The sequence below is a fragment of the Gopherus flavomarginatus genome, chromosome 8 (assembly GCF_025201925.1).
Source record: "Gopherus flavomarginatus isolate rGopFla2 chromosome 8, rGopFla2.mat.asm, whole genome shotgun sequence".
NCBI lineage: Eukaryota > Metazoa > Chordata > Testudines > Testudinidae > Gopherus > Gopherus flavomarginatus.
In genome coordinates, this window is record NC_066624.1 from 95362383 (window position 1) to 95389718 (window position 27336).

The window sequence follows — 27336 nt, forward strand, 5'->3', positions numbered from 1 at the left end:
CTATATTATAATGTCCATTTGCTTAAGCTCGGTTTACCAGATCACTCTGAGTCAGGAACCTGTCCTCTTCAATATTTACCAATCCCCCAATTTTTGTGGCATCTGCAAACTTTGTCAGTGACAATTTTATGGTTTTTTCCAGGTCATTGATAAAAACATTAAACAGCTTTGTGAATATAAGCATTCTGCTCAAAGTGTATGTGCGCCACATTCAATCAAATCAAAGATGTATTCCAGCAGTACCACTTGTGGCACACACACCCCTGCCTTCCTCATTCAAGGAGCCAAGGGCTTTAAAGGAGCTTGACCACTGACTCCCTCTCCATTCCTTCATACCACTGTCCAACTAATACACTAAATAGTGGGGAAGGGTCATGGAACATGTATGTGCACAACACAACAGGAAGAAGGATAGTTACTGTATAGGTAAGTAATCATTTTTCCTCTTAAAAGTGATTGTTCACAAATGTCACCTGCAGTAGAATGTCTTTGGATCACTTGAAGACAATTGCAACAGTGACTGGCCAATACTGGCACCGTCTCAGAAAGCTTGAGTGATAGCCCAGTGACCGGAAGAGGTATATGCTGGTGAACATGTTGCTGCCTTGCATATATCCACTCTTGGTATGTTACTCAAGAAGACTGACGAAGTGGAATGAACCTTTGTGGAATGGGCCATTATCCTCGGAGGGAGAGCAATCTTTGCTAGATAATAGCAGAGTTTGATGTAGTCAGAAATCCAATGAGATATACACAGTTCTCTAACCAGCTGCCCTGCACTCCTACAAAGTGTATAGGAGATAATCTAAAAGAATGTACAAAGTATGAAGCCTCTCTTTGGCTTTATGAGAGTGAGCCTTTGGAAAAAAACACCGGAAGATGAATGATCTGATTGAGATGGAACTTCAAACATAAACAAGGTGTGGCCAAAAAGAAACTTTGTTTTTGTGAAATGTCTTTAAAGGGGGCTTGGTTAACAGTGCCTGAAGCTCAGGCTCTCTTTTGGCAGATGGTACCTGACTGCTACCAGAACTGCTGTTTTCATTGATAGCAACAATTATAAGGATGTTGTTGCTAAAAAATAAAAAAAGGAGGACCACCAAACAGGACAAAACTAAATTCATCTAGTGGATCAGAGACAGGAGGGCACATGAAAATTAGGACTGATGCGAAAAGACAGAAAATCCCATCTACCAGTGGATGTATCACAGAGATGGAGGCTAAGTGCACCCTTAGAAAACTGATGGGAAAACCATATGATTTCAAATATAGCAGGTAATCTAATATATGGGTAATATCTAATATATGTGTAATCTCTCTATTACTTGGTGACAACCAGTGAGACTCAGTCCAGATTGAGAACCTTTTCCATTTCTTTGATAAGTGGCTCTTCCTGCTATGCACACCAGCATGGCTTGTCCATCCTAGGAGCAAACTCTTTCCTTACTGCCAGTCATCCAAATAAGGAAATATCTGAACGCCTAAATGTAGAAGATGAACTGCCACTACTGCCATACATTTGGTAAACAACCTCGGGGCATGTGTTAGGCTGAAGGGCAGCACCATGTCCTGGTAATGCATATTGCCTACCATGAACTAGAAATTCATGTGGCAATACATCCTAGCCACAGAAAGTATGTATGTATCCTGCAGCTGGAGGCAACGTACTAATTCCTTGCCTTCAAGGAAGGGATAACAGATGATAGGAGAACCATTCTGTTCTTCATTTTCTTGGTTAATCTGTTAAACTTTCTTACATCTTAAATCTAGGAATCTACATTTCTCTTCCAAAATAGGCTTTGGAGCCATGGCACCCAGAGAGGCACTCCTTGTGGAGGAATGCTCTGCTTTCTCGTGGTCAGGGTCGGACTCTTGAGAGGGACATGTTGTCTTTTCAGGAAGACTAACTTTAAGACAGGAATTCCTTTGTTTCTTCATCCTCGTGGGGAAAGAGGTACAGATAGGACATTTGTTCCCCACTTGTCCCTCTCCTACACAAATTAGGCAACATTTGAAACTCTCAGTGACAGCTGTGCATGTGGAACACAGATGTTTTGGCTTTTTTTTGCCATGCAAAAATTCCCTGGATTTAAACCATCAGCTAACTAACTAACTTGTCACTATATGAAGTGAAATGTAAGTATGTACAAATCAGACAATCTCTGTCACAGATGGCTAACTGAGGCTCAAGAGCGACAGGGAACTCTCCAGCTCTCACCACAGACGGTGAAAAGGAGCTAAGAGGGAGGGGGGCAGCCATGTCCCTTTTATGGCCTCAGGTTCATGTTCGAGAAAGGCAGGGGTACGCATACTGACTAGTGGTACTGCTGGCAGAAGTCTTGTACTCAAGTGCATTGGGTGCACATACACCTGCAGTGGAATGTACACGAGCACAACCAGTCACTCAAAGGAGAATGTTTAGTTATCTTCATTTTGTTTAAGCCACAGCTCCAACATCAGTGGGATAGCCTCTCTTTAAGCTAGGTATCAGCTCAGAATCAGCATCTGTAAATCACATTCTTTTTGTTCTCAATTTGATCAGAGAATGAGTTTGATATTTTGCAACAGATTTAGTTCTAAGTGAGAATTAATTGCTCTGGAAGCTCTTGAGGATGTAATAATGTTCCCTCTAAGGATATGTCTACATTAGAGCTGGAGGGGTAATTTCCAGCTCACACAGACATACCTGTGCTAGTTCTCATCAAGCTAGCATGTTAAAACTACAAGTGTAGCAGCAGCGACGCTAGCAACAGGACAGGTTAGCTACATATCTAGTGTTTCATATGGGATTGTACTCAAGGCCACCAGCCTGCCCCATATTTATAAGTGCCACAGATACACTTTTATTTTTTGTTTACATTTCTAACTCCAGTGGAGAAACATGCTAAAATAATAAATAGATCTTGCTGAAACATATCAAGTTAATTAATTTAACATCAAGTACTTTTCACCAGTAACACCATGGCAGCTTAGCAAAATGCAGCCTATTCAAAGCTAAGCCAGTATTTAGGGATTTCCACCAAACATACAGGTTAAAATAAAAATGTCATTTATAGTAAACCAAGTTTTCACTAACATAATTGTTCCAGTGCGTTTGCGCTGAATCTGAATACCAAATGGATTGTTCTTAATGGTCACTTCATAGAGTCGACCTGCTTCTGTACTTGTTGGAGTACTAGGGAGGAATAGTGGTACTGGAACTTCATATCTCTTAGTGTTGGAATCATAAATCTGTGAAAAGAAAGGCAGTAGTCTTGAAAGTGTAATACATAAGACCTGTTTCTTGCGACTGTTGTTTTTTTTTTAAAAAGTTCTCCTTAGTCAAAGAGCGATAAAAATTATGTGTGTGTGTGGTCATGTTCAAGAATGTAAGTTAACAGCATAGGGGAAGTAACAGCAAACATTACAGTTGTGGTCCCTGTACTGAACAACAAACAGGACCTAATTCTGTGGCTATTTTTTCCTGGATTTTGTGGCAATGTGTGGCCGCTTCATTTACATATGAAAAACACAATCAACCAGCACAGTAGCCTTTGTCTTGTTTATTTTGATGTTAAATTCCATTTATTTACGCTGCCTCTACATTTTTAGTTTTCAATATGCCAGAAAATTTCTGTACTGGCCTTAAATAAGTGCATTGAAGAAGATGTCAGGGGCCAGTCTGAAGGTTTTGGCTCCTAGGTATTGGACAGTTGGAGGATGGGGGAAGTGAGAGGTAGCTTTTGATTGTGGAATAAAGCATATTAGCAGGACATTTCTGCTAAAATAAACAATGATAGTTAATTATCACCTTAAGACTTCAGGCTTAACTCACTAAGAGTATGAGGGCAGTGTAAGAGATAGACCTCTACAGAGATTATTAATTATTATTAGTAAAAGTATTCTAATTAATTCTTATAATATTGGTTTATTACAATTTGCCTTCTCTGTTAACTGAATATTAAAAGGTACTTACAATTATTTTTATGCCCATCATGCTTAGAAAATGCAATAATATCTGCTTATATTTTGGTTACATATGTTATTAAATGAAATGTAAGGCTAATTCCAGGAGGCTTCTGCTTCCTGTAAACTAGTGACACACTCCCAAACTGTCAAAATGGATACCACTCTTGGCCATAAAAAATCCAAACATCTCTTATGCAAGCTCTGACATGCAGCTTTTATAACTTATATATTGCTTCAACTGTTTATACTATTTTCTTTTATGCTATATGTTGAATATATAATTGTTTACATAGAATTAAGCTAGCAGAATGTTCAGGTAAGGAAGACGATGCCGCACAAGTGAATTGTGAAAAGTAAGTGGCTGCAGACTCCTTGCACAAGCTCTTGTACACCTTACATAACGTACAGGAGTCCACTCTCAATCCCTGTCTCCTTTATAAGGAAAACAAATAGGAGCCATCTCTGAGGCACCTTATGAGAGTTATAGCTGTGGAGGCTGATTTGTCACACCTTGAACTGGTTCCTCATCAATTTTTACCTCAGTGCTTCAATAGAACCCTGCACATCTATGTTCATCATTTGTGTTTGTTGAAACTTAGGTAGCTCAACTGACACGCTGAGCTGTCTGTAAAAGAGATCATAGAGGGAAAAAACCCCAAAGAGGTGAGAATAAGCACTCTGGAACCTCACACCACTTCTAATATTCAATATGTCAGACATGGGACACAATGTGATGTGATATTACATATGGAATAGGTCTAATTGCTCAGTAATCAGTGTGTCATGCTACTGCAACAGTATGAAACAAAGCAGTGTTATCCACTTATTTGCACAGCAAGCCATCTATAGCAGTTTGGAGAAAAGGTGATCACTCTCTTTGAATGATAAAACAAAATATAATGAAATAGTCTCCAGAACAGCGGCTCTCAACAAAGGTAAGTGTACTCCTTGGGGTTCACAGAGGTCTTCCAGGTAGGACATCAACTTTTCTAGGTATTTGCCTAGTTTTACAAGAGGCTACATAAAAAGCATTAACCAAATCAGTACAAAATAAAATTTCATACAGACAATGACATGTTTATACTCTACTCCGATAGAACGCGACCCGTTAGAACGCGGGTTCGCATAGAACGCAGTAAAACTCTGACACGTTGCTCCGAGCAGCGTGTTAAGGGTGTCGGGGCAGGCCAGGGCTTAGGGGTTTCATAAAGGGCAGAGGGTCTCGGGGGTGGTCAGAGGTTCCTCCCACCCACAGGGCCTGGGGGCAGGAGCTATGGGAGGGCACTTTTGGGGGCCCCATACTCCCAGAGTGGCCCGGGGGATTAGCGGGGTGCCGGGAGCAGACCGCTCTGCTTCCCTCGCTCCAGCCCCAGCCGTGTCGCTGGGGGAAGGGAGCTTAGGGGAAAGGTTCCCCCTCGCCTCACCAGCAACGGCGGAAGCGAAGCAGCCAAGCCCCAGACCACTCCACTCCACCTGCTCCCAGCCGCAGAGCTCCGCTTCCAGCCACAGCTGAGTGTAAGGGGCATCCTTTCCCCAATCTCCCTGCACTCACCTGCGGTGGGAAGCGAAGCGCTGCAGCTGGGAGGCGGCAGAGAGGAGTGGCCTGGGGCCATGTCGCTATGCTTCGCGCCACTGGTGAGTTCAGAAGACATCCTTTCCCCAACCTACCCGCACTCACCAGTGGTGAAAAGCGGAGCAACCCAGACCCAGCCAGCTCCACTCTGCCAGCTCCCAGCCGTGGTGCTCTGCTTCCTGCCACAGGTGAGTGCAGGACCTTTCCCCAGCTACCCCCCAATGACACAGCTGGGGCCGAGGCAAGGAAAGCCGAGCAGGTTGGGGCCGCGTCGCTCTGCTTCCCACCGCAGGTGAGTACGGGGGGAGGCATACTTTCCCCAATCTCTCCAGACTCACCAATGGCATTAAGCGGAGCGACGTAGCTGGGAGCTGGAAGGGTGGAGCAGACTCAGTCAACGCTGCTCTGCTTCCCACTCCTGCCGCTGAGTGCCTGTCAGGGGGCGGGGAGGGGTGCATAGGGGTCGGAGCAGTCAGGGGACAGAGCGGTTGTGAAGAGGGTGGGATCCTGGGGTTGATTAGGTATGGGGGTCTCTGGAGGGGGCAGTCAGGGAACAAGGAACAGGGGCAAAGCAAGTTTGATATAACGCGGTCTCACCTATAACACGGTGAGATTTGTCGTCTCCCAAGGACCGCGTTATATCGGGGTAGAGGTGTACAATATTTCTATTCCAACTGATTTATATTAGAATTATACAGTAAAATGAGAAAGTAAGCAATTCTTCAATACTAGTGTGCTGTGACACTTTTGTGTTTGTATGTCTGATTTTGAAAGCAAGTAAATTTTAAGTGAGGTGGAACTTGAGAGTGTGCAAGACAAATCAGACACCTGAAAGGGGAACATTAGTCTGGAAAGGTTGAGAGCCACTTCTCTAGAAGGAGTCAGATGTGTAGTTGCTCCCAGAAAGATGCATCTGAGGGGAAACCCCTGAGCAACGGGGCTTCAACTGTGGTGGCCTTTACATAAGCCATTCAAAAGATGGGTCAATTCTTACTCTCCCCTACTGCCTTCTGTAGCCACGTATGGCCTAGTAACATTCTAGCTCCCTAAAAATGAAAAATTATTACTAATCTCATCATCGGCTCTCCTAACAGATTCAGACTGAAATTACCTTGAACTGCAACATGTTGTCGTCATGATATTTCACTTCCAAGCGAAGTGTGTTGATAGGGGGAGAACGATCCCCATAGCGGTCAGGGATACTAGGATCTCTGGAGAGGTCAGCAGTAAGACCTGAAGCGGTGTTTTGAATGTTACTGACAGAATAACCATAATTACTTGGGTAGTAACATGATGGTACAAGGGAGTTAGAGACAACCTGAAAAATATATTGCAGATTAGAAAACAGTATGTGAGATCATTCATTTTAAAAGACAATTCCAGAAAAGACCCACTTTTAACAGGTAACTAATTACATGAGCAACTGGTTGGAAAGGTTACTGCAACAATGCTGAACTGTGTGAAAACAAATCCTAACAAAGAACACAATGATTTATGCAATTAAGATCAGAGAAAACTTTCCGTCATTACAGTGCTGTCCCTTGGAGGAGGACATCCCATTAAAATTACACAGATATACAGCATTTGATTTGACAATTCCAATGCAGAGAATTTAAGTAGGTTTAGAAATATGACAAAAAGAACTCCCTGGGATTTATTTATGATTTATCATCACTTATTTACATTTAAAAAACAACAGCGCTTGATAACTTTATCTTTCCTTTTCTTAAATTTATTTTAAAAGAAGCATCTCTCATTTGTTCATAAAATTATATTATATTTGCAGTGGCAAGGAACACTGCATTTAATGCCGGTGCTTAGCAGTCACTATTCTAAATTCCTCTGTCAAATTCCTTGGGTTTTTCTGGTATTTTCATTTTCAGAGTGAGATTTTGTTCATGCTTTGTGTATGCCCAGGGGTTTTTCCTACACCTGAGAGCCCATCTTTTATTGAATACATGGACAGGGGAAATAATACACTTTTTCTCACCATTATAAAGAAAAATTACAATGACAACAAAAACCCTTGCAACTTCCTCTGAATAGGGGTACAATCAAGCAGGGTTTGAGAGGTGAAAACAAGCATGCACCAAGTAGTCCTAAATGTTGAGAAGTGCCTTTTATTGTTCAGGACGAAATGGCTGAGAATTCACCTATTTACTTACTAATTTTATTGACTGAGCATACCGAGAAGATCTTTCCACTGAGGACTCAATCTTACTTCCATTAGAATCAAGTGAAATCTTTGCCTGGCGTACAGATTACCATTGTCCTCCTTATCCTAACCAAGCTTACAATCAAACAAACAGCTAAAGAGAAGGATGGGAAAGAGAGAAAAATAGAATAGGCATGAAGTGACACTTGAGACGGTACTAAGTGTAGAAACCTTAGGTTCACATCCTTGGAGTTGCTCAAGACCCAGCTCTGGGGATGCTGATGTCAGCCAATTTCCTCTTTTGGTCTGTTCTTTTCAGATCAGGAAAAAGAGCCCAGTGGCAAAATGTCAAATGCCTGAGTTATAGAAGTGGTGGTGATGGGTATAGTGGTAAGGATGATTAATTCTGCCTGCCATGCATAAGCAAGCTGCTAAGTGATCCCCTGAGAAACAATGTCCAAAATGTGTGGCATCCTTGATCCACATAGTCATACTTATTTTCATCTCTCAAACATTTTGTTGTGTTGCTAAAACAATTCTGCAAGCTCATCAAATACCTAAAAACTCTAGTCTGCAACTCTTTTTAATTAGATAAATTAAGTTAGTGTCATTAAAGTAAAGTCCTTATTCTTGCTTCACACAAATCATTTCTGCTTACCTCCCAGATACAGCCACGAGCAGTACAATTTTCCTCTGATGCACCTGAGTCAGGATGACAGTTAAATTTTTCATTGTCTTCAACCACTGAAGACCAGTCCACTGAGTAGGGTTTCCCTAGTTCAAGCTGAAGCCCGGTAATATGCAGCAGCTTTGAAAGGAAACAAAAAAACAACCAGAAATCTACCTGAGGCCATTGCATTTTTCATCTCTTACACTACTTATTAGATAGTTTCTTCTTTTTGCCTTCTTCCCCTAATTCAGATTTGAAACAATTTATCTGTGACTTATTTTAACATTGAATTCCAATCTATGGGCTTCCCAGGGACCCTGTAAAGATCAGAATCCTGCTCTTTCTTTTTATAAGCTTGGAGTCCATTCTGATTTCACCTGTGCACAGGAATTCCTACTTTCCCATCCAAGGAATGAGAGCACAGCTAAATACAATAGATTTTCTTGGCATTTTCTAAGAGCAACAAGAATGATTAAAGGTCTTGAGAACATGACCTATGAAGGAAGGCTGAAGGAATTGGGTTTGTTTAATTTGGAAAAGAGAAGACTGAGAGGGGACATGATAGCAGTTTTCAGGTATCTAAAAGGGTGTCATCAGGAGGAGGTAGAAAACTTGTTCACCTTAGCCTCCAATGATAGAACAAGAAGCAATGGGCTTAAACTGCAGCAAGGGAGATTTAGGTTGGACATTAGGAAAAAGTTCCTAACTGTCAGGGTAGTTAAACACTGGAATAGATTGCCTAGGGAAGTTGTGGAATCTCCATCTCTGGAGATATTTAAGAGTAGGTTAGATAAATGTCTATTAGGGATGGTCTAGACAGTATTTGGTCCTGCCATGAGGGCAGGGGACTGGACTCGATGACCTCTCGAGGTCCCTTCCAGTCCTAGAGTCTATGAGTCTATGTTTCAAGTGCAAGGCAGGAAGGCGTGAGACTTAATAAAGGATACAGTTTTGTAGAAAGCCTGGGGAAGAGGCTGGGGGTGGGAATAACCTTGCATTTTTCCATCAGAAGAGTGGCAACCCTAAAAGCAGCTACAGGAGGTATGTTTATATTTGAAAGGCAGTCCAGAGGAACGTGTCTGGAAGGCCACCATGATCATCAGCATTTGTTTCAATTGCATTTAAGAGTGCTTGACACAACTATGATTTATAGTTAATACTTACTTCTTCCCCATAATTATACACATGATAGAGTCACAGGGGTGGTTTCTTAGTCCTGAGAAATCTTATTATTATTTTAATAAGAAGAAATTTGTTGGATATTTCACAAAAACATGCAAGGTCATATCGTGGCCCACTGGGAGTTTTTGCCAATGGCTTCAGTGGAGACAAGATTTAACCCATAGAGATAGGGTCTTTGCCTTGAACTGCATATAGCCTATACTTGACATAACACAACAAAAAAGGTTAATAATTATACAGGAGCACGGGAAGGGAGGAGGAAAGAAATGGGTGGCAAGAACAGAATCATCTAGCTTCTCAGTAAGTACTTGTTGAAGATACTATATTCCCTCTCAGTTCTCTTAGAGCTTAAATAAGCTTTTAGGAAGGTTGAAAAAAAAATCAAGCACTCAGAGTTAGGAATTACCAAAGATTAAGATTTTTACTGCAGCAATAACTTAGACACATTGCACATATGCTCTGTCATATTGTCTTGCTTTTTTATTTTGTCAAATTGTAACCATGTTTGATTACATTGTGTGTTGTTTACATCATACAACAATTCCAGGTTGTTTGATTTCACAAGGCAATTATTTCTAGTGGTACATTCTTGTATTTATTAAAAAATATAGGACTTAATATTGCAACTGAGATCTGATTCAATGCCAAGTTTAAGGAAGAAAAGTTACATTATTCAGCAGATGGCTTAATACCCTTGAATTAGCTGCTTACCTTTTCTGTAGCACTGTAGCTGACACTATGGAGAGATGGAACGGTCACACCATTTTGTTTTACTGTAACAGCTAAAGGTACTCTGTCAACTCCCAAGACTTTAATTTCATCAAATTTTAAATTGTTTGGGTCAGTGTATCCATTGTGCACAATCGTAATTTCTAAAACACTCTGAAAAGACAACAAAATATATTAGATTCAGATTGTCCCAACTTGCCATCAAATTGATGTTTAGATATCATAGTGTCTTATAGTATGATCCTTTATCTCTGATTATCACACTAAAAATCATGGAGTTCCTTCTTTCCAGACCCACTTACGTGTTTCTTATGTTGGATGGCTATGCAACAGGTACCTGTATATAACACACACAAGCATCAAAATGTAGCTTCTCCAGGTAGGACTGCATGTTAAGAGGGACAGCAGAAGGAGGGTTTTCCTCTTCCCTTCGGTACATGCACAGAGGTCAGCCACAACTGCAGTCCTCCCTTAAGTGTAGACTGCTCCTTGCTAGGGATTCCAGTTGAAAAACTAACCCCAAAGAACCATGGAAGCAGCACGACCTTGGGCTCTCCTTTCCTCCTCACCCACCAGATGGAGAAAGGAACACTTGGTACACCCTTGTGAGAGGTGGAGCAGTAAACGCATTCTCTACTGCACAATGATGCCTGCTGCTCCAGCTGAGTCAGATTGCACACACACCACTAAGTAGACTACAGTAGAGATAGAGGTTTCATTTCTAGCTTGGGTAGACGTATCCACCTTGCCTCTGACCGAGCTAGTGTGTTAAAGGTAGCAGCATAATTGCTGCTGCTGCTGCACGAGCAGCACGACAGGTTAACTATAACAAGTACAGTCCTGTTTGAAACCCAGGTACGTACTCGGGGGAGCTAGCCTCTCAACACCCCGGGCAGCTGCAGCTAATACAGCTATTTAGAGTGTATTAACACAATCAGAGCTAGCACAGAGGTGTCTACCCAAGCTGGAAATTACTCCTTCAACTCCAATATACACATGCCTTTAGTACAGTCTGTAATAACAGGTAAAATCCAGACCCAAAGGTGAGGGAGAGCATGAAAGGTCAGTAACCTCATGTTCTTGATTAATTTCAGTGTAACTGTAGATCTGTTTGCTTCTCTTTTGTTTTCTTCCAAGGAGGAAGAAAGACCCAGTTAGGACACTGGACTGGGATCTAAGAGATCTAGGTTCATTTCCTGCTCTGCCACAGACACTTGTATGTAAATAGCTCATTCACTTTTCATGCAGCCATTAATCAGGCAAAATTCTTGTTGAAATCAGTGGGCCAAATCCTGGGCTCCTCTGTGCAATTACAGCCCTGCACAAGGTGACAAAGAACTCCCTCGTCTCAGAGGGAATGTGTACAGATCATTATCCCTGTACCAGGGCTGTTCAGCCCTGCAAACCAGTGCGGAGGCGATCTGAACCATGTACCTACACATCCCCTACCCACTACATACGGGTTGAATTGTGCCTCAGATGATGCTAGAAAGGAGCCACCTCTGTACTCTGGAAATGCAGGGTTAGCAATTTTGTCTGGTCCTTCAGGTTATGTGAGGGAAGATTCCACAATCGTTTTCCCACCCCCACCCCCGCATTACGAACTACCACAACAGACAGCAGCAAACAATGAAAACTGGTATATGAATGTAGGGACAAGCATATTACCAGAAACCACCTAGAACTTCTTTTTAAAATGTGACTATATTTCAAGTTGGATGAGTTCCTTTATAATACATGTTGCTTTTCTCTTTACCACAGGGAATATGTAGATATGTGTGTATTTAATGGCATGTTGTTTTTAAAAATATGCAGGAGATGATGAGCTATAATGTACTCACATAAATAGATTGGTAAAATGACAGCAGAAGTACAGCTGACAAAATGATACTATTAGCCTCATGTTATTTTGATTTCTGCATATGTAAATGTTTAAGTTTTACAAATAAATTTTATAAAATATAGTTTCACTATCAGAGTATTCAAAATTTCTTCACAATGCTTCTTCAACATGTATTTATTACAATTTATTCATATAAAATAAAGCACCTTTAATGCAATTACAGACAGACAATCTCAATACAGCAGTTTATCTCACTCCGATTTCTACACCACCACCCCCGGAAACTACAAGTGTTCAGAACCTGGATTTTGTTATAGCTCACTGTAGAGTTAGACCAGCTCTGAAATTAGGAACCATGATGTGGGTATGGATTGTGAACCAATCTCTCTCTTTGAAAGTCTTAGGGTAATCACATCTGCAGTTTGAGCCCACCACTAAATATAAGGTAGAACAGTGATTCTCAAACTAGGGCTGCCGCATGTTCAGGGAAAGCCCCTAGCGGGCGGGGCTGATTTGTTTACCTGCCGTGTCCGCAGATTTGGCCGATTGCAGCTCCCACTGGCTGCGGTTTGTCACTCTAGGCCAATGAGCGCTGCAGGAAGCGACGTAGGCCGAGGGATGTGTTGGCCACCCTTCCAGCAGTGACAGCAGTGATTAGCTAAACCTGCGGATGCAGCAGCTCCTGGAGGGCGGCAGCAGGGAACCCCCACGCTCCCGGCTTCTGTGGCTGCACAGAGTGGCAGGCAGCTCCGAGCTGCTGCAGAGGAAACCAAGCTCCAGGCTGCCATGGGTGGTGGGGAACCACAAGCTCCCAGCCTCCGCAGGGGATGCCTGGAGCTGCTGGCAGCAGGGGTACCTCGCAGTCCCCAGCTGCTACAGGCAGCTCCTAGTCCCTGCAGCTGCCCCACTTGAAGTACTGGGCGGATCTGCAGATCCCCATTTTGTCAGGGATATTTTAGTAAAAGTTACAAACAGGTCACAGCTTCCGTGAATTTTTCTGTTTTGCCCATGACTTGTCTGTAACTTTTACTAAAAATATCTGTGACAAAATCTTAGCCTTAATTATTAGGCGTAAGGGCGAGGGCAGACTGAGGCTGGATTAAGTACCTGGGTAGTTCCACTGACTTCAATGGGACTACTCATATAGTTAAAGTGACGTACATGCTTCTGGTAATTTCCTGGATTAAGACCTGAAGAGGATTCTTGGATCCTTTGGATCGGGGCCTGGTGATTGGAAGGGATCACAGAGAGCTGTGACTCAATGAGAAATGAAGCAAGTACTGGGGAAAAGGCTATCAGGGGCCAGGGGAAGAGTCTGTATGAAGGAAGGCAATTCTCCTTGTCCTTTACTTTACTTTGATAGCTTTATTCTTAAGGTCTTGAATTTCTAGACCAGGAGATACTGTGCAAGTTCCTCCTTGGGATCACTCCGAGTCTCATAAGACAACTGAAGCAGAAGTCTAAGGGAGGGCTAGGGAGCATTTATCTTATCACACCTTGACGTCATCATGTTTGAACAAAAGGAACATAAAATATTTGTTTCCAGCAGGACAGTTCCTCCCAAGACTGAGCTGCTCTTTCTGAAGGTTCTAATTCAAACTTCCCAGAACAGATCACAAGATAATTGATGTATTCAAGTCACCACAGCCCAGCAAAATTTACCTCAGGGTACTTAAACTAACTGAAGCAATCTTGGAACCCTTAGCAAATATCTCTGAGAACTCATGGAGGATGGGTGAGGTCCCAGACGACAGGAGAAGGAAAAATGTAGTATTTATCTTTTAAAAAGGGAACAAGAAGGACATGGAGAATTATATCTCTGAAAACTCATGGCGAATGGGGGAGGTCCCGAATGACTGGAAAAAGGCTAATATAGTGTCCCTTTCTTAAAAAAGGGAAGGAGGAGGATCCGGGGAACTACAGGCCAGTCAGCCTCACCTCAGTTCCTGGAAAAATCATGGAGCAGGTCCTCAAGGAATCAATTCTGAAGCACTTAGAGGAGAGGAAAGTGATCAGGAACAGTCAGCATGGATTCACCAAGGGCAAGTCATGCCTGACTAACCTAATTGCCTTCTATGAGGACATAACTGGCTCTGTGGATGAGGGGGAAGCAGTGGATGTGTTATTCCTTGACTTTAACAAAGCTTTTGATACGGTCTCCCACAGTATTCTTGCCAGCAAGTTAAAGAATTATGGACTGGATGAATGGACTGTAAGGTGGATAGAAAGCTGGCTAGATCGTTGGGCTCAACAGGTAGTGATCAACATCTCAATGTCTAGCTGGCAGCAGGTTTCAAGCAGAGTACCCCAAGAGTCGGTCTTGGAGTCGGTTTTGTTCAATAACTTTATTAATGATCTGGAAGATGGCGTGGACTGCACTGTCAGCAAGTCTTCAGATGACACTAAACCTGGAGGAGTGGTAGATACGCTGGAGGGTAGGGATAGGATACAGATGGATCTAGACAAATTAGAGGACTGAGCCAAAAGAAACCTGATGAGGTTCAACAAGGACAAGTGCAGAGTCCTGCACTTAAGACGGAAGAATGCCATTCACTGTTACAGACTAGAGACTGAATGGCTAGGAAGCAGTTCTGCCGAAAAGGACCTAGGGGTTACAATGGACGAGAAGTTGGATATGAGTCAACAGAGTGCCCTTGGTGCCAAGAAGGCTAATGGCATTTTGGGCTGTATAAGTAGGGGCATTGCCAGCAGATTGAGTTACATGATCATTCCCCTCTATTCGACATTGGTGAGGCTTCATCTGGAGTACTGTGTCCAGTTTTGGGCCCCCCCATTACAAGAAGGATGTGGAAAAATTGGAGTCCAGCGGAGGACAACAAAAATGATTAGGGGCTGGAGCACATGTCTTATGAGGAGAGGCTGAGGGAACTGGAATTGTTTAGTCTGCAGAAGAGAAGAATGAGGGAGGATTTGATAGCTGCTTTCAACTACCTGAAAGGGGGCTCCAAAGAGGATGGATCTAGACTGTTTTCATTGGTACCTGATGACAGAACAAGGAGTAACGGTCTCAAATTGCAGTGGGGGAGATTTAGGTTGGATATTAGGAAATACTTTTTCACTCAGAGAGTGGTGAAGCACTGAAATGGGTTACCTAGGGAGATGGTGGAATCTCCTTCCTTAGAAGTTTTTAAGGTCAGGCTTGACAAAGCCCTGGCTGGGATGATTTAGTTGGGAATTGGTCCAGCTTTGAGTAGGAGTTGGAGTAGATGACCTCCTGAGGTCCCTTCCAACCCTGATATTCTATGATTCTATAGACCAGTCAGCCTAACTTCAATACCGGTCAAGAACAAATCATGCCAAACCAACCCAATTTCATTTTTTGATGGAATTGCTGGTCTCGTGGATGGAGAGAAGCAGTAGAAGTAATACACCTTGATTATAATAAGGTTTTTGACACAGTCCCCCATGACAGTCTCTCAAGCAAGCTACGGAAATGTGGTCTAGCTGAAACACTAATGTGAGTGCTAAACTTGTTGAAAGTAGTCATATTCAAAGAGTAGTCATCAGTGGTTTGCTGTTGAACTGGGAGGATGCATCTATTGAGGTCCTACATGGGACTAGCACTATTCAATATTTTCATAAATGACTTAGATAATGTAGTGGAGAGTATGCTTATAAAATCTGCAGATGACACCAAGCTTGGAGGGGTTGAAAGTATTCTTGATGACAGGATTAGGATTTAAGGTGTGCTTGACAAATTGAATAGTGGGTCTGAATTCAACAGGATGAAATTCAATGAAGACAAGTGCAAAGTACTCTATTTAGGAAGGGGAAAAATCAGTCTCACAAATACAAAATGGGGAATAACTAGCTAGGCAGTAATACTGGTGAAAACGATCTGCGGGTAACAGTGGATCACAAGCTGAATATGAACCAACAGTGTGACGTAGTTGCAAAAAGCCTAAATCATTCTGTAACATATGAACAGAAGGTGACTGTGCTGCTCTACTTAGCACTGGGGAGGCCTCAGCTGTGTACAGTTTCTGGGGTGCCACATTTTAAGATGTGGACAAACTGGAGGGAGTCCAGAGGAGAACAACAAAAATGATAATAGTTTTAGAAAAGCTGAACTATGAGGAAAGGTTAAAAAACCCCTGGGCTTATTTAATCTTGAGAAAAGATGATGGAGGGGAAGCCTGATAACAGTCTTCAAATATGTTAAAGGCTGTTATAGAGAGGACAGTGATAAGTGTTCTCCATGCCCACTGAAAGTAGGACAAGAAGTCATGAGTTTAATCGGCAGCAAGAGAAGGGTTGGGTAGATAGTAGGAAAATGATTCTAATACAAGTATTGGAATAGGCTTCCACAGGAGGCTGTGGAATCCACATTTGTGGAGGCTCTTAAGAACAGATTAGACAAACACCTGTCAGGGATGGCTCTGGTAAATTTGGTCCTGCCTCAGCAGGGGAGGCCGGACAGGATGACCTTTCGTCCTTTCCAGCCTTACATTTCTACGATATCATTAACATTCAGGAATGTTGCAATGAATGGCATGGATTACAAGGGAAACAGTTGAATGGGGAAAAAAGAATGATTGTAGATTTAATTTTAAATTAAACTATTGAGTCTTGAAAAAATTTCATTGGGAGGTAAAAAAAGAACTTAAAAATGACAACATATATATATATAAATACACACCTGGTTTGTTTCAAATGTTGCTAAGAAATAATTACCATTTTCATATGTGTCTATAAAAGAAGAAAAAAATCAGTAGAATGAAATCTATTCTTCTAACAAAAGAGAGAAAACAACATTAACGCACGTAAATTTTAAAAAAACAATACCTTTCCCAAATTTATGTTTGCTATTTTCATTATAAACATTACAATCAAATGATCACATAACACCTGTTGCTGTTCACATCTTTCTATAAATAAGATATTTCATTAGTGTTATGCAGTTAGTGTGCAAATTTGTTCCAAGGTTGAACTACAGTATTTCAGCTGACAGAGCTAGAATTCTGCACAAATTTTCAAAAGAAACTTGTTTGTAGATTTTGAAATAAAGAAATAATTACAACTAACAGCCTTTAGGGATATTTGGCAATTAATTAGTTCAAATTAAATTAAAAGATCCTCCTGGTCCTCTACGTAAAAGTCATGTACAAATATCAGAGATGGGTGGATAGCTCCTTGCACTCACCTGCCTTAGGCACCTGTGCAGGGCTGGGTACAAACTAGTCCTAGGTTTATAAACCAAATCTAAGCAACATAATCCTGGCCCTGCACCCCCATCTGTGAACAGTTGGTATCTGGGTAATGCAAAGAGTAGAAAGGAGCACACTGTGTTCCCAGACCATTTGGGGGCAGCAAATAGCCTGGAGGACATTAGGAACAGCCAAGAATCACCCTCTGGAAGGGTGGGAGGAGAAAGCCACCTGTACTCCCACTTTCAGACACCTCTGAGGAGATGGCCCCTAATCTTTCAAACATCTTAATTTAAAATTTTAACTGTTTAAATCAGTTTGGTCCTGATCCTGTTTTACCTGTATGCTGTCACTTGCAGGAGTGGAGCCCGTCTTTGATATTATACCAAAAGTGATCACACTTACCAATGCTTACTCCATCATCCCAGTAAAGCTGACCTTGAGCGACCTCATTATCATCCAAAGCAACAGTAAGTCCCATAAAGTTTTGTCGGCTACAGAAATAAAAAGGAAGCCAGAAAGCACATTCATTTTCCTCCTTTCATTGGAGTCACAGCTGTACAGATTGTGACAACTGCAAGTTGACTTCTGGATTCCCTGACACACACTCACAGATATATGCTCGATAGTCAGTGTCAATATACTTTTCCATTACATCATCAGACTGAGCAGACATTGTGTACTTTACAAGAAATAGCAATATGATTCTTATTTAGGACTAATTCTTATCAACTCCTGTTTATCTGAGTAATTTTATACACGTGAGTAAAGTCAGTGGGCTATTCATGAATATCAACACTATTCACTCAAGAGATGCAAGATCACTGCCATAATTTCCAAGCTCAAAATTAGGGGGAAAGACAATAAAGAAAAAACAAAGTGGCAGCTCATGCAGCCTTTGTTCTGCATGCACAACTCCCAACACATCAGTGGGGTTTACATGGTTGGAAGCAGGGGAGTGCTAGGTGTGTACTTTAAAAAGGATAAGATACTGTAAAATAAGGAAACATACAAATATGTTTTTCTTACTGTATTATTGCTAATAAGGGTCCCACAGAGGATACAAATCTCATCCATTTCACTGAGTTCTCAAAAGCCGGGTAAATAAACCTCACTCACTTCCCAAGCTACAAATTAACAGATCAGTTCAAATTTCCATGTAGACAATTGTTAAGACTGGGTAGAAGATTAGCATTGTTTTTCAAAAATTACTGTCAAATTGTTTTAAAGGAAACACTCCAATTTATTTCTTTTACCTTTGATTGGTATTAAGACCAGGTTTTTGCCAGGGGATGATGTAACCGCCCCGGATATGAAGATTGATATGCTCAAGAGGTGCTGGCAATGTCTGGAATTGTCCTCTTACTTCAAGAGATTTTCCCTAGAAGAGATTTTTTTTTTTGAGTCAGAAGGCATAAAAAATTGTGTTGAATGCAATTTTGCTTACAAATGTAAAAGTAGTGATGCACATACGCATAATTTTACACAATTAACTCACAGAAACATTAACTGAAATCCATAAATATGGCCATTGCCAAATCCATCTGTGATGCAATATTAATAAACTGTGCTATAGCTTTAAGTAAATATTTGGTTCATGTGCTACATCATAAGGAGCGCTATACTTTGGCTACTAGTTGGTTTTGCTTTCTTTGGGTTTTTTGTTTGTTTTATAACTTTTCTGGTGCTTCAACTGCAAAATATTCACACTTCAGGGATGACAATTCAGCCACAGGACAAAGAGGAGGTACGCTTTGTGTCTGATATGCCAGGTGCATGAGCTAGCTGTTATCATGCAATGTGCATACATGCACACGTCTCATTGTCTCAATGCTAGTTAATTAGGCAAAGTAATGAAGAAATTCAAAATAAAATGATTTGTTAACCAGGGAAAACCAGACAGTTACTCCAAAACACCTCTGCTTCTCTGTATACTGGCATTTCCATATATTCAGCAGTTCCATTTTAAAATGGTGACAGCAGAACTGGTTGTATGCCAAAACAAAACTTTATTTGATGAATCACAGTTTTCTATTAGAAATGGCAACTATTGACAAATAATATTTGATCAGTCCTATCTGATCACAATTATGTGACCCTTTCCTAAGTTTTGGGTGCTCAGTTAGAGTTTAGGATCTTTTAAAAATAACTGGACTATAATATTAAGGCCTGACCATGCAAGCTGCTGAGTGCATTCTGAGAGGCATTGATGTCAATGGGAATTAAAGGTGCACAGTATCTCGAAGGAAGTGCTCAGCACCTTCTAGGATCCAATTCTTTAAAAAGGTCTATTGTACAGAGAACCATCTTAAGTTGCTTACCGTGTAATAATCATACCAGCGTGCACTGGGTATATAAGCATTCACTTCTGTAGCTCCCTGAAATGTGAAAGCACACTTATAATAAGAATTAAAACTTAAATGAATGTTTATATACACTTCCTTTTAAATGTTCATTCCATAAAGAACGTAAATCTGGAAATGCTTACTTCATCCAATACAGGGCTAATCAGCAGTGCTGGGCCCCACAAAAACTGTTTGTATACATCCCACGTATTTTTGTCTTCCACAAACCTAAAAGAATGAAAACATTGTCAATCATGGCTTAATCTTTTCAGTCTTATTTCTAATTCTGAGCACACACTCAGGTTAATGCCACCAATCAATTCCACTCGCCAAGAGGCCCCCATACAGAAGTGAAACACCACCATTTTTCTATGTGGTTAAAGTTACTGACGTGCCATTGAAAGAGCACCATTAGCTGGACAAGCTCCCTTTTTTCAGCTCATGCCACCTAGATTGCACTTCCCTACAGGAAAGGACAGATTGCCTGCTTTTGTATCCCCGATTAGTCAGAGGTGGGGAAGGGCCAGTCAGAAGAGAGAAGGACAAAGGACTATGGAAAAGGGTTATACCCATAGTCTCATATAGGTCATAGGGAAAAAGCGTAGGTGAGGTTTATGATTGGGCAAAGACTGAACTCCTGCTTCATAACAATTCAGTCATTGTGTATCAATGTTGCTGTCAAACGCTTAATACTTACTCGAAAAGCAGAGGACGTGTTACAGTGCTACCAAGAACATGGGATTCATGCATTAAAGTGTAGAGATAAGGTAACAGTGTGTATCTTGTATTGAGTATATCTCTGGAAATATTTTCAAACTTTTCATCAAAGGAAACAGGATCTTGTCTCTAAAAATAAAGATAAAACAGGGTTACTATTTGTATTGTAAAATCTCACTTGTATCCTCCTTTCTGCCATTGGGAAATGCATGTGGGCATCCAATAGAAGAATTTGACTTTGTTGACTCAAATTCAAACAAAAAGTTTTAGGCATTTAGAAATCGGCACATTTAGAGAACTCCAATAAACTGAAAGTATAGCATACATTTTTGTGGGTCCAAATCAAGTCCAAATAAAGCTGGTTGTAGCTGAAGTAGCTTCCATGCTGGCTTCCTGGGAAGTGAAATCCGCTGCCTTCCAGACAGCCAAACGGCAGGCATGATACTGTGGTAATGGACACTGTAATTTAGGTTCTGATCCAAGCCCCAATGAAGTCAATGGGATTGTTTCCATTGATTTCCATGGATGCTCAATCAGGACCTAGTTTAGGGTTCTCGTTATTACATAGCACTACCTTGGGAAGGAACCGCAGCTAATGCTATTGGAATTGACTAATCTCAGTGCCATATAAATTACAGAGAACCGTCAACTCACCTGAGTTCCTATCACATTATGATTTCTAGAATAGGTGTAAAATGATCCAAGCTGCATCCACCGGGCACACATTTCATATGTTGTATCATTGAAGAAGCCACAGATATCTGCTCCAATCTAAAAGCATTTAAAAGGTAATTTGATCTGAATACTGTAGATTACTAGAATGGTATAAAAACCTTTACAGTAGGAATTTAAGCTAATAACTTACATAGGAAATTCCAAAGAGGCCAAACTCCATTATACCTGCCAAAAAATCCAAAAAAATAAATAAGACAAACTTTTCACTTGCATCTTTCTCTGTCAGGCCAAATGAGGAGGGATTCTTAGCAGGGGAAGTGGGATTCACTACAGTCAGGGATACTGCCTTGGTCCCACTTTCCCATGATATAAAAGTGTAAAATGGCACAGTTCTACTTTCTTGCTGTGATGTCATCCAAACTTACTCTATCACTGAGAGTGGCATTTCTTGGTAGTTTGCACGACAACCCAACATAAACTTCAGCCTCAGCGCTTACAGCTTGAATGGATCTAGGGTTTTCCCTATAGGTCTTATCTCTCTTTGCTTCTAGATCCATATACCTGAGAAAACTCCATAGACTGGAGTTTACATTCCTACACTGAAGCTAATCAGACACTGAATACAACCTTGCAGTCATTCAGCACAAATACCGTTGACTCTTTATGCATGGTTCAATCATCCAGTGTCTGGATGACTCAATTAAAAGAGTTCTGCATCCCCATTCAAGCTCCAAGGATTTGTCCCTCTCTTACTGAAACCCTCTCATCTCCCAGTACAAAACCACCTAGCAATTTTCCCATGTCAGTTAGCATCTGGAGACTAGCCAGTGTCCCACTGGTTACATAGTGGTTTTCCAAATGATGATTTTGTACTATATGGCATAGAACCGGGTGCTGTATGTCACAGGAAATGTGATTTCCTGTAGATCTGTGGCAAGCTCATGCAGTTGATCTTAATTAATCACCTCTCTGAATGCCCTTTGATCTTTTGGTCATGCTAATTTGGAGATTCTTGATAGTTCAACTCCTTACATTGTACCTTCATTAGTGTGTTTTTCCAATATGTGTAGCATTAACTGAACAGCCAGTCTTAGCTGTCTTAGTCTATCTGACAAAGAGATGTATAATTCTGTTTAAAAAAATAGCTCAGGTTGGATACAACTTCACATGTTTAAAGGTTGCATCAGTGCGGAGAGATGTTCTACATTGGGCAATCCTAAGAAGTTCATTCAGGCTTCAGGGCTACTCCCTATATTGAAAATAGTGATAACATCAGAAATAGCTCTAAAAACAAAATTAACTCCTAGTGCAGTCATTGTGCTTCAGCAGACTTTTTTCCTTTGTGATGGTTTAAAGCTTGAGAGCATTAAAATAAGTTACTCCTCGTACCAATAATAGATTTTTCAAGCTGGTCCCATCTTGCATAGTTATCACCAAGCCAGTGACCTGCCCATCGTCCACTAGAGGGATATGTTGATCGGGTAATAACAATTCCACGTTCCCCTGTGGCATTGCGTACAGCACTAATATCAAAAATACAAACAGAAGCACATTAGATGTGGCAACCAAAGAAAAAAATCCCTTCTATAAAATACCTGATTAGGAGACATCAAATGGAGAGACCACATTTCTATGGAAAATGTAATTCTTAGCTTCATGTTTAACTTTACTGCGAATAGAGTTAAGAAGAATTAGTCACATTAGAAAAGTTACTTATGTGCATAAAGGTTTACAGGATGAGGACCTAAATCAGAGCTACTTGCCAGTAGGGAGAAAGTTGGGGCTGCTGCCTTTACAGCCAGCATCAGAGTTCTCCAGAACAAACCTGTGAAGTGCTCAGCCCTTCTCAGGGAGCACAAGGATACAGACTGTCCTGGGACTGAGTGCCAAAAGGGGCATAATTTCTTGCATTCCCACATCTTGCACATTCTGGCCCTTAATATTTTTCACACTAGATTAATATTTTATAAATCTTATATTGTTGTTATATTATGTACTACACAATGAAATGATAACAGGGCTAATTGTTTGCACTTCTGTAGTTTTTTTTTTTATCTGAGGTTCTCAAAGAGCTTTGCAAGTTAGAGTTATACAAACGTCAAAAGTTTCATATGTTGGTATGAATTAGATCAATTCTCTCTTCCAAGAACACAAACAGGAGAGGCAATTTAATTATTACAGACCTGCTATATCATTGACCTGCAAAAAGAAACTCAATGGTCACCCTTTACCCTGGTAAAGCAAGTTGTAATTGCCGGGACCACATTTCAGATGTTCAAGGTAGCGGTATTAGAAAATGGCAACCCGCTCTTTGGACCTGATCCAAAGCCTATTGAAGTCCACAAATTATTAATGATCGAATTGCAGATTATTGAGGGTGAGGCTGAATTATTCCACTGAAGCTACTTCCATTGATAGCAATGGAAATTACTCAGGGTTTACATCTCAGTAATTGAGGCCACAATTTGGCTACGAAGACACTAGTTTTTTTGAGAAGAAAAAGGTGAAAATGACTTACAAGTAGGTCGGTTGTGCCTGTGACCATCCATACAGACTATGTACATCATAGTGCCTGACAGGGGTCCCATCTGGCAGGAACTGTTGACTTTCCATGCACAAGGTCACGAGATCCAGCCCTTTTTCCTTTTCTGCCAAAGCTAATGAGGAGGAGATGAAAAGTCAAACCATTAAACATAGTGCCAACAAGAAACCAGGTAAGTCACTCACTCTTTAAACCTCCATTTTTCCTTTACTACTGGCCTCTTTCAAATGCCTGTGTCCTGATGTATTTTGGCAAGAACATTTAGGGCCATGAGTTCCCAGCAACTTTGCAACAGTAGTTCCTCAAGTAGAATGATGGCATGATGTCTCCCTTGATGGTATCACTCCAATTTTTTGAGAATTTGTCTCCAAATACTATCAATGTCCAACACTCTTGTATACTAATTCATGGCCACAAAATTATTACAATCTGGATAGAAACATCTACCGACTATCACTGTCCTCACTACAAAAGTGCTATTTTAGTATGTGGAATCAGGACCTTAGATTTTTAACTACAGCCCCAAAGTATATCACAGGAAGTAATCTTAAATAAAAGATTATTGTTGATGATTACAACCCTTTCCTTGCAGCATGGATTTTAATATGAAAAATAAATTAATGCTTAATATTTTAGGCAAGGTAGGACCAAAGAAACGTTCTTATTTTGGCCCACAGACAATAATTAATAATGAAGGACCTAGTGTACAAATCTTTTCTGCTGGGTGACACAAGGTATGATTTAATAACAATCTGTGCGATAATAAGAATGCAAAGTACAGATAAGATTCCTTACGTGGCATATAAGGTGGGTTGTTTAGAAGTGGTTCTCTGCAGCCATCAACTGCTCCATTAATAAAGCTTGCTGGTTCATTCATGTCCTGGGTTTTTTTGTTATTGTTTTTTTTTAAAGAAAAGAATACAAATATTCAGTAACTTTGCCCTGAACCAATGTCAACTCAGATAGTCAATGAACTAAAGTTTCCTAAATGTGCCCATTTGAATTCTAAGAGAAAAATATGCCATCTACTTGTAAACGAGGGAGCAAATATACACACAGATTGAATACAAATGGAAAATTCATCAGAACCCTTCTGCTGACAAATGCTGTGCTGTTACAAATGTTATTTCATTTCCTCACTAGCTGTTGGCCTTCCCAAGCTCTGACTGAATTAATTAGGGTGCTCCCCCAAACTTGCATTTTATTTCCATACACTAAAGGCCCCTGCTTCTCAGTCTCCCTGGCTGAGAAGCTATGGACGTGGCTGTATAGCTCCCTATGGAGTACATCTGTGTCGTTTCTGAATCAGCATGGGGAAGAGAGGAAATCACTACACAGGGCAGAGGGGTGCACTCTTTAAGCCTAGAAGCTGCTTGTGTTTCATGTTTCTCACACATCTCGAATTCTATTATCCATATGCACGTTGAGTAGCACCATATGCCCAATGAAATGTCCCCACAGATCACTGCAATCTGAACTCTGTGCTTGTCTTCACCAGTCAAGCATTTTACTATTCAACAGGCTCCACTTTGCATATTTTACTCGAGCCATACAAACTGCTAACCCTTAATTTGTTTTATATGAACTAACAGACAGACATTTGTGCTGGATTCAGAAACACAGACAGTAATAGATTTTTTTCAATGCTTGTCAAAGTATAGTATCATGATATTGATGGTGTTTATCCGAATTGGCATATCATTATTGTACTGTATTAATAAGCACAGAAATCTCTGTCTTGACATATTTCTTTAGGAGATGGATACAGAGTTACATTTTCTGTAAATGGAAGCCATGCATATTGCAATCTCTTGAAGCTGAGATTTTCAAAGGACTCTAGGGAATTTAGACATATCTTCTAATAAAACTAGCGTGTGTCATAATCCCCTAGACTACTTTGAAACTCAACCCAAACATTTCATATATTAGCCATTGGATAAAACATACTGCAGGAACACAGATTTTCTTAACAGAAGTATCAGAGGGGTAGCCGTATTAGTCTGGATCTGTAAAAGCAGCAAAGAATCCTGTGGCACCTTATAGACTAACAGACGTTTTGGAGCATGAGCTTTCGTGGGTGAATACCCACTTCCTCAGATGCATGTAGTGGAAATTTCCAGGGGCAGGTATATATATGCTAGCAAGCAAGCTAGAGATAACGAGGTCAGTTCAATCAGGGAGGATGAGGCCCTGTTCTAGCAGTTGAGGTGTGAAAACCAAGCGAGGAGAAACTGGTTCTGTAGTTGGCAAGCCATTCACAGTCTTTGTTCAATCCTGAGCTGATGGTGTCAAATTTGCAGATGAACTGAAGCTCAGCAGTTTCTCTTCGAAGTCTGGTCCTGAAGTCTTTTTTGCTGCAGGATGGCCACCTTAAGGTCTGCTACAGTGTGGCCATGGAGGTTGATGTGCTCTCCTACAGGTTTTTGTATATTGCCATTCCTAATGTCTGATTTGTGTCCATTTATCCTTTTCCGTAGAGACTGTCCAGTTTGGCCGATGTACATAGCAGAGGGGCATTGCTGGCATATGATGGCGTATATTACATTGGTGGATGTGCAGGTGAATGAACCAGTGATGGTGTGGCTGATCTGGTTAGGTCCTGTGATGGCGTCGCTGGTGTAGATATGTGGGCAGAGTTGGCATCGAGGTTTGTTGCATGGATTGGTTCCTGAGCTAGAGTTATTATGGTGCGGTGTGCAGTTACTGGTGAGAATATGTTTCAGGTTGGCAGGTTGTCTGTGGGCAAGGACTGGCCTGCCACCCAAGGCCTGTGAAAGTGTGGGATCATTGTCCAGGATGGGTTGTAGATCCTTGATGATGCGTTGGAGGGGTCTTAGCTGGCCAGTGGAGTCCTGTTGGTTTCTTTCTTGGGTTTGTCTTGCAGTAGGAGGCTTCTGGGTACATGTCTGGCTCTTTTGATCTGTTTCCTTATTTCCTCGTGCGGATATTGTAGTTTTGAGAATGCTTGGTGGAGATTTTGTAGGTGTTGGTCTCTGTCTGAGGGGTTAGAGCAGATGCGGTTGTACCTCAGTGCTTGGCTGTAGACAATGGATCGTGTGATGTGTCCGGGATGGAAGCTGGAGGCATAAGATAGGCATAGCGGTCAGTAGGTTTTCGATATAGGGTGGTGTTAATGTGACCATCACTTATTTGCACCGTGGTGTCAAGAAAGTGGACCTCCCGTGTAGATTGGTCCAGGCTGAGGTTGACGGTGGGGTGGAAGCTGTTGAAATCGTGGTGGAATTTTTCCAGAGTCTCCTTCCCATGGGTCCAGATGATGAAGATGTCATCAATGTAGCGTAGGTAGAGAAGGGGCGTGAGTGGACGAGAGCTGAGGAAGTGTTGTTCCACGTCGGCCATAAAGATATTGGCAAATTGTGGGGCATGCTGGTGCCCATAGAAGTGCCACTGTCTTAACAGAAGGTTTTCCCTCATGGTAATAATACATTAACCCAGTTATTTTACACTGAATGGCAACAATTATTTAGAAAGCAAGGTGATCTTTTGCAGTGATTTTGGGAGGAGTTGTTAAGAGAACATTATTTGTCAAAACAATGTTGACTGATATGGCAGATTTGGTGAATGTGGATATAGATTGTACACTCATCATATCTACAGATATTGCAAGAATTGTCTATGTGGCCTACATTGTTGCATTTTAGGCAATTTCATAACCTGAAATTTAACTTTTCCACAGGGACGAACATACACTAATAGTGATGGGACGAAGATTACACAGTGTCCAATTAAACAATAACTCACTGAAGTCAATTTGGTTTTACCCCAACT

General features: G+C 41.2%; 2 protein-coding genes across 2 annotated transcripts in view; both read right to left on the reverse strand.

Moving 5' to 3' along the window:
* The window catches only part of LOC127057242 (probable maltase-glucoamylase 2), a 49321-nt gene extending 26845 nt beyond the window's left edge, over positions 1 to 22476 (reverse strand). Inside the window, exon 1 of the mRNA XM_050966112.1 lies at positions 22395 to 22476. The gene's annotated coding sequence lies outside the window, so the exon portion shown is untranslated. The remainder of the gene's footprint in view (positions 1 to 22394) is intronic.
* SI (sucrase-isomaltase) overlaps positions 5882 to 27336 on the reverse strand; it is a 200856-nt gene continuing 179401 nt past the window's right edge. The window contains exons 70-73 of the mRNA XM_050965764.1: positions 10240 to 10410; positions 8335 to 8484; positions 6633 to 6839; positions 5882 to 5953 (exon numbers count right to left, since the gene is read on the reverse strand). Coding sequence (XP_050821721.1) covers positions 5912 to 5953; positions 6633 to 6839; positions 8335 to 8484; positions 10240 to 10410 — 570 coding nt within the window. The 3' untranslated portion in view covers positions 5882 to 5911. The remainder of the gene's footprint in view (positions 5954 to 6632; positions 6840 to 8334; positions 8485 to 10239; positions 10411 to 27336) is intronic.